Source organism: Ranitomeya imitator, chromosome 5 (assembly GCF_032444005.1).
Source record: "Ranitomeya imitator isolate aRanImi1 chromosome 5, aRanImi1.pri, whole genome shotgun sequence".
Classification (NCBI taxonomy): Eukaryota; Metazoa; Chordata; class Amphibia; order Anura; family Dendrobatidae; genus Ranitomeya; species Ranitomeya imitator.
In genome coordinates this window covers 3,481,776-3,495,392 of record NC_091286.1, presented here as the reverse complement: position 1 = coordinate 3,495,392, position 13,617 = coordinate 3,481,776, and the positions used below count along the sequence as shown (strand labels likewise).

The following is a 13,617-nucleotide window of genomic DNA, read 5'->3' as shown; positions in this document are numbered from 1 at the left end:
AATAATCCACACTATCCATAACCAGAGAGCTAATGAGGGAACATTGAGCTAATTTAAATGAATTTACGTCTCCTGGTCCAGATGAATTACATCCCAGGGTACTGAAAGAGTTAGCAGAGGAAACTGCAGTACCACTTGCCAGGATCTTTGAAAAATCCTGGAGAACAGAAGTCCCAGAAGATTGGAGAATGGCAAATGTTGTCCCTATTTTCAAAAAAAGGAAAGAAGATGGAGCCAGGAAATCACAGGCCAGTGAGCCTTACTTCTATACCAGAAATGATCTGTGAACAAATTATTATACACCATGTATGTAAGTACTTAGATAAGAATACAGTAATTAACCAGAGTCAGCATGGGCTTGTAGCAAACCAGTCATGTCTGACTAATCTAATTTCTTTCTATGATGGAATTACTGACTGGGTGGATCATGGAAATGCGGTAGATATAGTGTGAAGGAACATATTAAGAAGGATTCTCCATTTTGTGCTTTTCGACTCCATTTTGTTGTTTTGAATATAAATTTTGTTAGTAGGCTAAAATTTACAGCTGTTATGAGACCTTGATGAGACCTTGATTGTTGCAACCTGGGCAGAACATGAGACTGAGGGTGTATTGTTCTACGAGACTTTGACGTACAGACTGTTCCTGCATTATTATAGGTTAAGAACCGTGAACGTGTTCTTATGCTGATTGGTTGAAGTATAATTTCTATGACTATGAAAAGTCAGACAATAAACGGGGGGGCCCAGAGATCTGCTTGATCCTCCCCAAACAGAGACATTCATCTCTGTCTGGTCATTTTCAGTTGCCGGCAACGCCCTGTAGATTAATTTGGAAATCACTGAGTTAACCGTGAAGGATCACCTTAGATCCTCCCTCAACAATAGTACATCTCGACTTCAGCAAAGCATTTGATAAAGTATCTCATACTATCCTTATTGGAAAAATGACCAAGTATGGGATTGACAACGCTACGGTTAGGTGGATTCATAACTGGATCAGTGATCGTACTCAAAGAGTGGTAATAAATGGTTGCACATCCAATAGGAACAGTGCTTCAAGTGGGGTTCCACAAGGCTCTGTCCTGGCCCGGGTGTTCACCATTTTTTATAAATGATCTAGATAAGAAAACTGAAGGTAAACTAATCAAATTTAAACGATGCAAGCTAGGAGGGATAGCAAACACTAGAGAAGACAAAGGATTCAGAAGGATCTAGATAAGCTTGAACAATGGGCAGCGACTAAGGGTACCGTCACACAGTGGCATTTTGATCGCTACGACGGCACGCTTCGTGACGTTCCAGCGATATAGTTACGATCTCGCAGTGTCTGACACGCTCCTGCGATCAGGGACCCCGCTGAGAATCGTATGTCGTAGCAGATCGTTTGAAACTTTCTTTCGTCGTCTAGTGTCCCGCTGTGGCGGCATGATCGCATGGTGTAACAAAGGTGTGCACGATATTGTATACGATGTGCGCATAGTAACCTACGGCTTCTACATCGCACATACAGTGGGGCAAAAAAGTATTTAATCAGTCAGCAATAGTGCAAGTTCCACCACTTAAAAAGATGAGAGGCGTCTGTAATTTACATCATAGGTAGACCTCAGCTATGGGAGACAAACTGAGAAAAAAAAATCCAGAAAATCACATTGTCTGTTTTTTTATCATTTTTTTTTGCATATTATGGTGGAAAATAAGTATTTGGTCAGAAACAAACAATCAAGATTTCTGGCTCTCACAGACCTGTAACTTCTTCTTTAAGAGTCTCCTCTTTCCTCCACTCATTACCTGTAGTAATGGCACCTGTTTACACTTGTTATCAGTATAAAAAGACACCTGTGCACACCCTCAAACAGTCTGACTCCAAACTCCACTATGGTGAAGACCAAAGAGCTGTCAAAGGACACCAGAAACAAAATTGTAGCCCTGCACCAGGCTGGGAAGACTGAATCTGCAATAGCCAACCAGCTTGGAGTGAAGAAATCAACAGTGGGAGCAATAATTAGAAAATGGAAGACATACAAGACCACTGATAATCTCCCTCGATCTGGGGCTCCACGCAAAATCCCAGAAAGATCACAAGAACGGTGAGCAAAAATCCCAGAACCACGCGGGGGGACCAAGTGAATGAACTGCAGAGAGCTGGGACCAATGTAACAAGGCCTACCATAAGTAACACACTACGCCACCATGGACTCAGATCCTGCAGTGCCAGACGTGTCCCACTGCTTAAGCCAGTACATGTCCGGGCCCGTCTGAAGTTTGCTAGAGAGCATTTGGATGATCCAGAGGAGTTTTGGGAGAATGTCCTATGGTCTGATGAAACCAAACTGGAACTGTTTGGTAGAAACACAACTTGTCGTGTTTGGAGGAAAAAGAATACTGAGTTGCATCCATCAAACACAATACCTACTGTAAAGCATGGTGGTGGAAACATCATGCTTTGGGGCTGTTTCTCTGCAAAGGGGCCAGGACGACTGATCCGGGTACATGAAAGAATGAATGGGGCCATGTATCGTGAGATTTTGAGTGCAAACCTCCTTCCATCAGCAAGGGCATTGAAGATGAAACGTGGCTGGGTCTTTCAACATGACAATGATGCAAAGCACACCGCCAGGGCAACGAAGGAGTGGCTTCATAAGAAGCATTTAAAGGTCCTGGAGTGGCCTAGCCAGTCTCCAGATCTCAACCCTATAGAAAACCTTTGGAGGGAGTTGAAAGTCCGTGTTGCCAAGCGAAAAGCCAAAAACATCACTGCTCTAAAGGAGATCTGCATGGAGGAATGAGCCAACATACCAACAACAGTGTGTGGCAACCTTGTGAAGACTTACAGAAAACGTTTGACCTCTGTCATTGCCAACAAAGGATATATTACAAAGTATTGAGATGAAATTTTGTTTCTGACCAAATACTTATTTTCCACCATAATATGCAAATAAAATGTTAAAAAGACAGACAGTGATTTTCTGGATTTTTTTTTCTCAGTTTGTCTCCCATAGTTGAGGTCTACCTATCATGTAAATTACAGACGCCTCTCATCTTTTTAAGTGGTGGAACTTGCACTATTGCTGACTGACTAAATACTTTTTTGCCCCACTGTACGTCATGAAATTATCGCTCCAGCGTCGTACATTGCAAAGTGTGACAGCAGTCTACGACGCTGGAGCGATATTGTTACGATGCTGGAGCGTCACGGATCGTGCCGTCGTAGCGATCAAAATGCCACTGTGTGACGGTACCCTAATAGAATAGTATTTAACAGGGAGAAATGCAAGATTCTACATCTGAGCCAAAAAAAAAAATGAAAATTACACCTACAGAATGGGAGCAATAGAACTAAGCAACAGCACATGTAAAGACTTGGGTATACTAATAGATCACAGACTGCACATGAGTCAACAGTGTGATGCAACAGCAAAAAAGGCAAATATAGTTCTAGGATGTATTAGGAGAAGCATAGAGTCTAGATCGCATGAAGTAATTGTCCCCCTCTACTCCTTGGTCAGACCTCATCTGGATACTGTGTCCAGTTCTGCGCTCCACATTTTAAAAAAAAGACAATGAGGAACCGAGGAAAAGTGAAAGGATCTGGGAATGTTTAGCTTACAAAAAAGGAATAATAAGAGAAGACTTAACAGTGGTCTACAAATATCTGAAGGTCTGTCACATTGTAGAAGGATCATTATTATTCTCATTTGCACAAGGAAAGACTAGAAGCAATGGGATGAAACTGAATGGGTGGAGACACATTAGATATTAGAAAAAAACTTTTTGACAGTGAGGGTGATCAATGAGTGGAACAGGCTGCCACGAGGTGGTGAGTTCTCCTTCAATGGAAGTCTTCACACAGAGGCTGGACAGACATCTGTCTGAGATGATTTAGTGACTGCTGCATCGAGCAGGGACTTGGACTCAACAACCCTGCAGGTCCCTTCCAACTCTGACATTCTACGATTCTCACCAGGGTGCTCTTTTTTTGCAAAATGTACAAACTGGTGAGCTGGCCGCTCCTAACATTTCTGCACTCGCTGATGGATTTCTTCTCTTTTTCAGCCCAATGATGGTCTGCTTCTCTACAATTGATACTTTGCATGTTGTGGGTTCACAGCCACAGCTTCCAAATGCAAATGCTGCACCTGGAATCAACTCCAGCCCTTTTACCTGCTTCATTAATGATGGATTAACGAGGGAAAAGCCCATGCCGCACACTAATGAGCTTAGGAGATAATTGTTCAATTACATTTGGTCCCTTTAATAAAGAAGTAGATCCATATTTCACAGCAGTAATTCCGAAACCCTTCCTCCAATTAGGATGTGAATCCCTCAGATTAAAGCAGAGTTTTCGGCACTTTGCAGCCAGATTGATGATAGGACTAGCTCAGAGATATGTTCTGGTAAACGGCTAAAATGCCAAAACTTGTGTCACCGTCCAAATATCTCTGTATACACGCGCGCTCATGGTTATTACAGTGCCAGGACAGCGTTGTCGTGTGAAGAACGGTGGCGAGATATATATGGCGGACATCCCCACTAGCAGGGGTGCAGGCCGTTATCCATCACAGTCCGTCCGCTCACCGTTTACGGATATGCTGACAACTGCGGCTGGCAAAGACTCTGGACGCTCCTCCACAATATACAGCACTGTCAGACGTCCAAAAACATCGCCCAGGACACAAGACACTCAGCCACGGACTCTCACAGCACGTCATCAACATGTTACCCGCACGAAATGCAGAGCGCAGACTGGAGTCAGTGGTGTTATGATAGGGTGGGCGACATGCAGGACAGGTTATGGGGCGAGGGTGGCTCACAAGACAGATGCATGCAGTCATGAGAGGTGACCATCAGCTGCCATGAAAAAGGGACAATGGCGGTCTGACCATGTGATAACAAGCACGCTGCTGCCCCCTAACAGGAGCCGTCACACTGTACGGGCACGCCTGGAGGATCATGCATGTCCTGTATGTGCCGGCTCTTATTTGTAGATTCTCCATGAAAGAGCAACCATCATCTGTGTGATAACCCTGTACGGACTGCAGGGGGCGGTAGAGGCATGGGGTCCCGTAATAGGGGCATCGGGTTCCTTAATAGGAAGGTGGGGTTGTGGGGTGACCAGGTCCCGTAATAAGGGGGCGGTAGGGGGATAGGGTCCCGAAATGTAGGATCGGGTCCCGTAATAGGGGGATCGGGTCCCATAATAGGGAGGGGGGCGTTAGGGGGATAGGGTCCCATAGTAAGGGGGCAGTAGGGGGTTTGGTCCCATAATAGGGGGATCGGGTCCTATAATAGGGAGGGGGATGGGTAGTGGTAGGGGTAAAGGGTCCCATAATAGGGGGCTGGTAAGGGATTGGGTCCTATAACAGAGAGGGGGTACAAGAATGGGTCAAGTAATAGGGAGAAGTATGGGGATCAGGTAGCGTAAAAGGGGGGCGGTACAGAGATCAGGTCCTGTAATAGGGGGCAGTACAGGTATCGGGTCCTGTAATAGGAAGCGGTACAGAGATCAGATCCTGTAATAGGGGGCGGTACAGAGATCAGATCCTGTAATAGGGGGCGGTACAGAGATCAGATCCTGTAATAGGGGGCGGTACAGAGATCAGGTCCTGTAATAGGGGGTGGTATAGAGAGCAGGTCCTGTAATAGGGGGCAGTACAGGTATCGGGCCCTGTAATAGGAAGCGGTACAAGGATCGGGTCCTGTAATAGGGGGCGGTACAGAGATCAGGTCCTGTAATAGGGGGCGGTACAGAGATCAGGTCCTGTAATAGGGGGCTGTACAGGTATCGGGTCCTGTAATAGGGGGGCGGTACAGAGATCAGGTCCTGTAATAGGGGGCGGTACAGGGATCGGGTCCTGTAATGGGGGGCGGTACAGAGATCATGTTCTGAAATAGGGGGCTGTACAGGGATCGGGTCCTGTAATAGGAAGCGGTACAAGGATCGGGTCCTGTAATAGGGGGCGGTACAGAGATCAGGTCCTGTAATAGGGGGCGGTACAAGGATCTGGTCCTGTAATGGGGTGCAGTACAGAGATCAAGTCCTGTAATAGAGGGCGGTATAGGGATCGGGTCCTGTGATAGGGGGCTGTACAGGGATCGGGTCCTGCAATAGGGGCGGTACAGGCATCGGGTCCTGCAATAGGGGGCTGTACAGAGATCGGGTCCTATAATAGGGGGCTGTACAGGGATCGGGTCCTGTAATAGGGGGGCGATACAGAGATCGGGTCCTGTAATAGGGTGCAATACAGGGATCGGGTCCTGTAATAGGGGGCTGAACAGGGATCGGGTCCTGTAATAGGGGGCTGTACAGGGATCGGGTCCTGTAATAGGGGGCTGTACAGGGATCGGGTCCTGTAATAGGGGGCTGTACAGGGATCGGGTCCTGTAATAGGGTGCAATACAGGGATCGGGTCCTGTAATAGGGGGCAGCAGGGCTTCCTTTTAAATGATCACCACGCTCCTTGAGGTCATGATGGCAGACGTGTACTTACCCCACTCCACTCCACGCCGCCCATACTCACTTCTTCTGTGCCCTCTGTGCCACTCTCATACTTGACACTACTCCGGGCACCGTCCCGTCCTTTCTTCCTCTGATCCAGGCTCTCACCATCTTTTAAAAGTTGGGCAACTTTTGTCTGGTTGACGGGATCCAGTCCCTAAAAGAAAAAAAAGATGGCTAAGATGACTAAGCCGTATACCTCCATGAAGAAGGAGAAGGGACCTGTATACCTCCACGTACAAGGAGTCGCGTACCTCCATGCACAAGAAGTAGTGAGCTGTATACCTCCATGCAGAAGGAGAAGGGAGCCGTATACCTCCATGTAGGAGAAGTGAGCCGTATACCTTCATAAACAAGGAGAAGGGAGCCGTATACCTCCATGTAGGAGAAGTGAGCCGTATACCTCCATAAACAAGGAGAAGGGAGCCGTATACCTCCATAAACAAGGAGAAGGGAGCCGTATACCTCCATGTAGGAGAAGGGAGCCGTATACCTCCATGTATAGAGAGAAGGGTCCTGTATACCTGAGTATACAAGGAGAATGCATAGGGTGGAGTAGTGGCAGTGGACTCCTCATCTATAACCCTGGTTTGTGGCTCTCACCTGTTTACGTGACCGTATGGCGCACTCCTCCAGAGTTTCGGCAGCCTCCAGTTTGCCCTGCCTTCGGTACAGGGCGCCCAGGTTTCGGAGGGTCGTGTTTACTGTGGGACTGAATGTTAAATATAATCAGTGAGTGTGAAATGGCCCACAAGACTCCACACCACCCAGGAGACAGAAGGGGGCACCAACCTGTTCACCCGACAGGCCTTGTACCAGCCCCCATACTCTGAGTATGGGGTCCCATCATTGTTCGGAGTCTGCGGAGACAAAGAGGATCTCAAGATGAAGAAAACAGAGCAGCAATGAGTAGCCAGTGCTGAACATGGCAGGACCGCAGACATAGGGGCAAGTTACACACCATGTACAACACTGCGCCTCGGCCCGCACGCCCCCTCAGATCCAGGGTCTACAAGAACAGCTCAGTCCGCCCAGTCCCTCAGGTCGACGCTGTGCTAGAACGGCTCAGTCCGCCCACCCCCCTCGGGTCTAGGGTCTACAAGAACAGCTCAGTGCACCATGTCCGTCAGGTCCAGACTATGCCAGAAAGGCTCAGTCTGTCCGCTCCCTCAGGTCTAGGGTCTAGAACAGCTCAGTCCGCCCAGTCCCTCAGGTCCAGACTATGCAAGAACGGCTCGGTCCGCCCACCCCCTCGGGTCTAGTGTCTACAAGAACAGCCCAGTGCACCATGTCTCTCAGGTCCAGACTATGCCAGAACGGCTCGGTCTGTCCGCCCCCTCAGGTCTAGGGTCTAGAACAGCTCAGTCCGCCCAGTACCTCAGGTCCAGACTATGCAAGAACGGCTCGGTCCGCCCACCCCCTCGGGTCTAGGGTCTACAAGAACAGCCCAGTGCACCATGTCTCTCAGGTCCAGACTATGCAAGAAAGGCTCGGTCCGCCCACCCCCTCGGGTCTAGGGTCTACAAGAACAGCCCAGTGCACCATGTCTCTCAGGTCCAGACTATGCAAGAAAGGCTCGGTCCGCCCACCCCCTCGGGTCTAGGGTCTACAAGAACAGCCCAGTGCACCATGTCTCTCAGGTCCAGACTATGCAAGAACGGCTCGGTCCGCCCACCCCCTCGGGTCTAGGGTCTACAAGAACAGCCCAGTGCACCATGTCTCTCAGGTCCAGACTATGCAAGAAAGGCTCGGTCCGCCCACCCCCTCGGGTCTAGGGTCTACAAGAACAGCCCAGTGCACCATGTCTCTCAGGTCCAGACTATGCAAGAACGGCTCGGTCCGCCCACCCCCTCGGGTCTAGGGTCTACAAGAACAGCCCAGTGCACCATGTCTCTCAGGTCCAGACTATGCCAGAATGGCTCGGTCCGCCCACCCCCTCGGGTCTAGGGTCTACAAGAACAGTCCAGTGCACTATGTCTCTCAGGTCCAGACTATGCCAGAATGGCTCGGTCCGCCCACCCCCTCGGGTCTAGGGTCTACAAGAACAGTCCAGTGCACTATGTCTCTCAGGTCCAGACTATGCCAGAACGGCTCGGTCCGCCCACCCCCTCGGGTCTAGGGTCTACAAGAACAGCTCAGTGCACCATGTCCCTCGGGTCCAGGTTATGCCAGAAAGGCTCGGTCTGACCGCCCCCTCGGGTCTAGGGTCTACAAGAACAGCCCAGTGCACCATGTCCCTCAGGTCCAGGTTATGCCAGAAAGGCTCAGACTGACCGCCCCCTCGGGTCTACAAGAACAGCTCAGTCCATCTGATCCCTCAGGTCCAGGCTATGCCAGAAAGGCTCAGTCTGTCTGCCCCCTCGGGTCTAGAGTCTAGAACAGTGTTTCCCTAACTCCAGTCCTCATGGACCCCACAGGTCATGTTTTCAGGATTTCCATAGTGTTGCACAGGTGAGAGAATTCCTGAGGGCTTGATGAAACTTCCACCACCTGTGAAATACTAAGGAAATCCTGAGAACATGACCTGTGGGGTCCGTGAGGACTGGAGTTTGGGAAACACTGGTCTAGAAGAACAGGTCAGTCCGCCCACCTCTCTCCCGTCCATGGTCTAGAAGAAAAGCTCAGTCCGTCCCGTCCCTCAGGTCCAGGCTATGCTAAACCGGCTTAGTCCACCTGCCTCCCTCGGGTCCATGGTCTGCCGAAACAGCTCAGTCCGCCCCCTCGCTTGGGTCCAGCTTCCACAATGCGCTTCAGCTCATCCACACCCTTGGGACCAAACTCTGCCCGCCGACCCACCCACCCTCTCCTGCAGATACTGCCTCCGCAGTAAAGCTCAGATCTCCCACACCTTTTAGACTAAGGAAGACATATGTCCTGACCTTGCTCATCTCCTCCCGCTCCTCAGCATGCATCCAGATGGGCTTGTGGTCATCTGTGGACACAAAATGCACAAACGTGAGGAGTGGGGGAAACCTCGATAATGTCAGCTCCTGAAGTACAGAACTCACCATCCACAGAGCCGAACTCCTTGACGTGGGCCTGTGTCAGGATGTCCTTGTACAGCTGCTCGGCTGCCTTGTATTTACCTTGTTTCAGGTAACATGAGGCCTGGAGAAGAGAAGAGACCAGATCATCGACCGCCATGTTCAAGCGTAAATCCTGAGACCCTTTCACCCCTGTCGTAGTCGTCGCCATGCACGCACGCGGTTGGGCCAAACAGTGCACCTCTCATCTTCTCCCGCACAGGACCACCACTTCTAAATGTCCTTGCACTAGCGCTTCCCCCACTTCTTCTGAAAGGCCTCGTGCCAGCAGCCCCACGTCGTCATTACTGCCTTTACTGGGCTTCGCCCTTCCACAAACACATGAGCCACAAGCCTCCTCCATACCAGGTTGTTTTTGGTTTTGGCAACGTTTGGGTCATCAGGTCCTAGCCGCGCTTGGTAGATTTCAAGAGCTCGACAGTAGTAATATTCAACTTCATCGTATTTCCCCTGGTTTTGGCAGAGAAGTGCCAAGTTATTCAGTTGCTTTGCCACATCAGGATGATCCTTCCCGAGGACCTGAGCAGAAAGATCAGAGGATCACTATCAGGAGCATGGGGCCACGAACAAACATGGAGGAAACAGGAACAATGAGGAGGGAGACAATAGAGCGGAGGAGGAGGAAGGCAACAGAGCTGTGGAGGAGGAGGAAGGCAACAGAGTGGAGGAGGAGGAGGAGGAGGGAGACAATAGAGCGGAGGAGGAGGAGGAGAAGGAGGAGGAGGAGGAGGGAGACAACAGAACGGAGGAGGAGGAGGAGGAGGAGGAGGGAGACAACAGAACGGAGGAGGAGGAGGAGGAAGGCAACAGAGTGGAGGAGGAGGAGGAAGACAATAGAGCGGAGGAGGAGGAGGAGGGAGACAATAGAGCGGAGGAGGAGGAGGAGGGAGACAATAGAGCGGAGGAGGAGGAGGAGGAGGAGGAGGGAGACAATAGAGCGGAGGAGGAGGAGGAAGGCAACAGAGCGGAGGAGGAGGAGGAGGAAGGCACTAGAGCGGAGGAGGAGCAGGAGGATGAGGAGGGAGACAATAGAGCGGAGGAGGAGGAGCATGAGGAGGGAGACAATAGAGCGGAGGAGGAGGAGCATGAGGAGGAGGAGGAGGGAGACAACAGAACGGAGGAGGAGGAGGAGGAGGAGGAAGGCAACAGAGTGGAGGAGGAGGAAGGCAACAGAGTGGAGGAGGAGGAAGACAATAGAGCGGAGGAGGAGGAGGAGGGAGACAATAGAGCGGAGGAGGAGGGAGACAATAGAGCGGAGGAGGAGGAGGAGGAGGAGGGAGACAATAGAGCGGAGGAGGAGGAGGAGGAGGAGGAGGGAGACAATAGAGCGGAGGAGGAGGAGGAAGGCAACAGAGCGGAGGAGGAGGAGGAGGAAGGCACTAGAGCGGAGGAGGAGCAGGAGGATGAGGAGGGAGACAATAGAGCGGAGGAGGAGGAGGAGGGAGACAATAGAGCGGAGGAGGAGGAGCATGAGGAGGGAGACAATAGAGCGGAGGAGGAGGGAGACAATAGAGCGGAGGAGGAGGAGGAGGAGGAGGAGGAGGGAGACAATAGAGCGGAGGAGGAGGAGGAGGAGGAGGAGGAGGAGGAGGAGGGAGACAATAGAGCGGAGGAGGAGGAGGAAGGCAACAGAGCGGAGGAGGAGGAGGAGGGAGACAATAGAGCGGAGGAGGAGGAGGAGGAAGGCAATAGAGCGGAGGAGGAGCAGGAGGATGAGGAGGGAGACAATAGAGCGGAGGAGGAGGAGGAGGAGGGAGACAATAGAGCGGAGGAGGAGGAGGATGAGGAGGGAGACAATAGAGCGGAGGAGGAGGAGGAGGAGGGAGACAATAGAGCGGAGGAGGATGAGGAGGGAGACAATAGAGCGGAGGAGGAGGAGGAAGGCAATAGAGTGGAGGAGCAGGAGGATGAGGAGGGAGACAATAGAGCGGAGGAGGAGGAGGAGGGAGACAATAGAGTGGAGGAGGAGGAGGAAGGCAACAGAGCGGAGGAGGAGGGAGACAATAGAGCGGAGGAGGAGGAGGAGGAGGAGGAGGAGGAGGAGGAAGGCAATAGAGTGGAGGAGCAGGAGGATGAGGAGGGAGACAATAGAGCGGAGGAGGAGGAAGGCAACAGAGCGGAGGAGGAGGAGGGAGACAATAGAGCGGAGGAGGAGGAGGAAGGCAATAGAGTGGAGGAGGAGGAGGAGGGAGACAATAGAGCGGAGGAGGAAGGCAATAGAGTGGAGGAGCAGGAGGAGGAGGAGGAGGAGGAGGAAGGCAATAGAGCGGAGGAGGAGGAGGAGGGAGACAATAGAGCGGAGGAGGAGGAGGAGGAGGAAGGCAATAGAGTGGAGGAGCAGGAGGATGAGGAGGGAGACAATAGAGCGGAGGATGAGGAGGGAGACAATAGAGCGGAGGAGGAGGAGGGAGACAATAGAGCGGAGGAGGAGGAGGAAGGCAATAGAGTGGAGGAGCAGGAGGAGGAGGAGGAGGAGGGAGACAATAGAGCGGAGGAGCAGGAGGATGAGGAGGGAGACAATAGAGCGGAGGAGTAGGAGGAGGAGGAAGGCAATAGAGTGGAGGAGCAGGAGGATGAGGAGGGAGACAATAGAGCGGAGGAGGAGGAGGAAGGCAACAGAGCGGAGGAGGAGGAGGAAGGCAATAGAGTGGAGGAGCAGGAGGATAAGGAGGGAGACAATAGAGCGGAGGAGAAGGAGGAAGGCAATAGAGTGGATGAGGAGGAGGAAGGCAATAGAGCAGAGGAGCAGGAGGATGAAGAGGGAGACAATAGAGCGGAGGAGGATCGATGAGGAGGGAGTCAATAGAGCGGAGGAGGAGGAAGGCAATAGAGTGGAGGAGCAGGAGGATAAGGAGGGAGACAATAGAGCGGAGGAGGAGGAAGGCAATAGAGTGGAGGAGCAGGAGGATGAGGAGGGAGACAATAGAGCGGAGGAGGAGGAGGAGGAAGGCAATAGAGTGGATGAGGAGGAAGGCAATAGAGCAGAGGAGCAGGAGGATGAGGAGGGAGACAATAGAGCGGAGGAGGAGGAGGAAGGCAATAGAGTGGATGAGGAGGAGGAAGGCAATAGAGCAGAAGAGCAGGAGGATGAAGAGGGAAACAATAGAGCGGAGGAATAGGAGGATGAGGAGTGAGACAATAGAGCGGAGGAGGATCGATGAGGAGGGAGACAATAGAGCGGAGGAGGATTGAGGAGGAGGGAGACAATAGAGCAGAGGAGGAGGAGGTGGAGGAAGGCAATAGAGCGGAGGAGGAAGGAAATAGAGCGGAGGAGCAGGAGGTGAGGAGGGAGACAATAGAGCGGAGGAGGAGGAAGATGAAGAAGGAGACAAAAAGAGGATGGAGGATGAGGAAAGCAATAGAGCGGAGGATGAGGAGGATGAAGAGGGAGACCAAAGAGAAGGAGGAGAAGGAAGGCAATAGAGCGGAGGAGCAGGAGGATGAAGAGGGAGACAATAGAACGGAGGATGAGGAGGAAGGCAATAGAGCGGAGGAGCAGGAGGATGAAGGCAATAGAGTGGAGGAGCGGGAAGATGAACCGTTACCTTCTCCCGGATCTCCAGCGCTCTCTTGCACAGAGGTTCTGCCTCGCGGTATTTCCCTCTTTTTCCGTACAGCACTGCCAGGTTATTGAGCGTGGCGGCTACCTGTAACACAGCACAATCAGCTTTGTACACCACATGCCTGCGTCATGATCGTTGCACACTTACTGCTGGGTGGTCTTTGCCCAGGGTCTTCTCTCTGATGGAAAGGGCATCATTTAGAAGATGAGCAGCTTCCTTGTACTTGTTCTGGTCTCTGTACACAAGTGCTAGGATGTTTAACATGGTGGCCACGTCCGGATGGTCGTGCCCAGAAGTTTTCTCCAGATCCTCCAGTGCCTGTTTGCAGAGCGGCACTGCCACTTCGTACCGGCCTTGAGATGCGTACTGGATGACGAGATTGTGCAGTGTGCGGAGTCGTGCCGGGATCTCGTATCCGCCCTGCTGGGCAGCTGCAGCGGCTGCACTGTGCTGGTGCGACACTAAGCAGACGGAAACAACGTCCGAGAGTCTCACACTGATCATAGGCAAGC

General features: G+C 51.5%; 1 protein-coding gene across 6 annotated transcripts in view; it reads right to left on the bottom strand.

Moving 5' to 3' along the window:
* The window catches only part of KLC4 (kinesin light chain 4), a 142,288-nt gene that overhangs the window by 66,074 nt on the left and 62,597 nt on the right, over positions 1-13,617 (bottom strand). For 4 of the 6 annotated variants that reach the window (XM_069768208.1, XM_069768210.1, XM_069768212.1 and 1 more), the window contains exons 5-12: positions 13,253-13,566; positions 13,088-13,189; positions 9,888-10,061; positions 9,507-9,606; positions 9,378-9,430; positions 7,291-7,358; positions 7,102-7,210; positions 6,521-6,655 (exon numbers count right to left, since the gene is read on the bottom strand). In XM_069768208.1, coding sequence (XP_069624309.1) covers positions 6,521-6,655; positions 7,102-7,210; positions 7,291-7,358; positions 9,378-9,430; positions 9,507-9,606; positions 9,888-10,061; positions 13,088-13,189; positions 13,253-13,566 — 1,055 coding nt within the window. Of the gene's footprint in view, positions 1-6,490; positions 6,656-7,101; positions 7,211-7,290; positions 7,359-9,377; positions 9,431-9,506; positions 9,607-9,887; positions 10,062-13,087; positions 13,190-13,252; positions 13,567-13,617 lie in introns of all 6 variants that reach the window. The other 2 variants (XM_069768206.1, XM_069768207.1) reach the window with 1 other exon arrangement.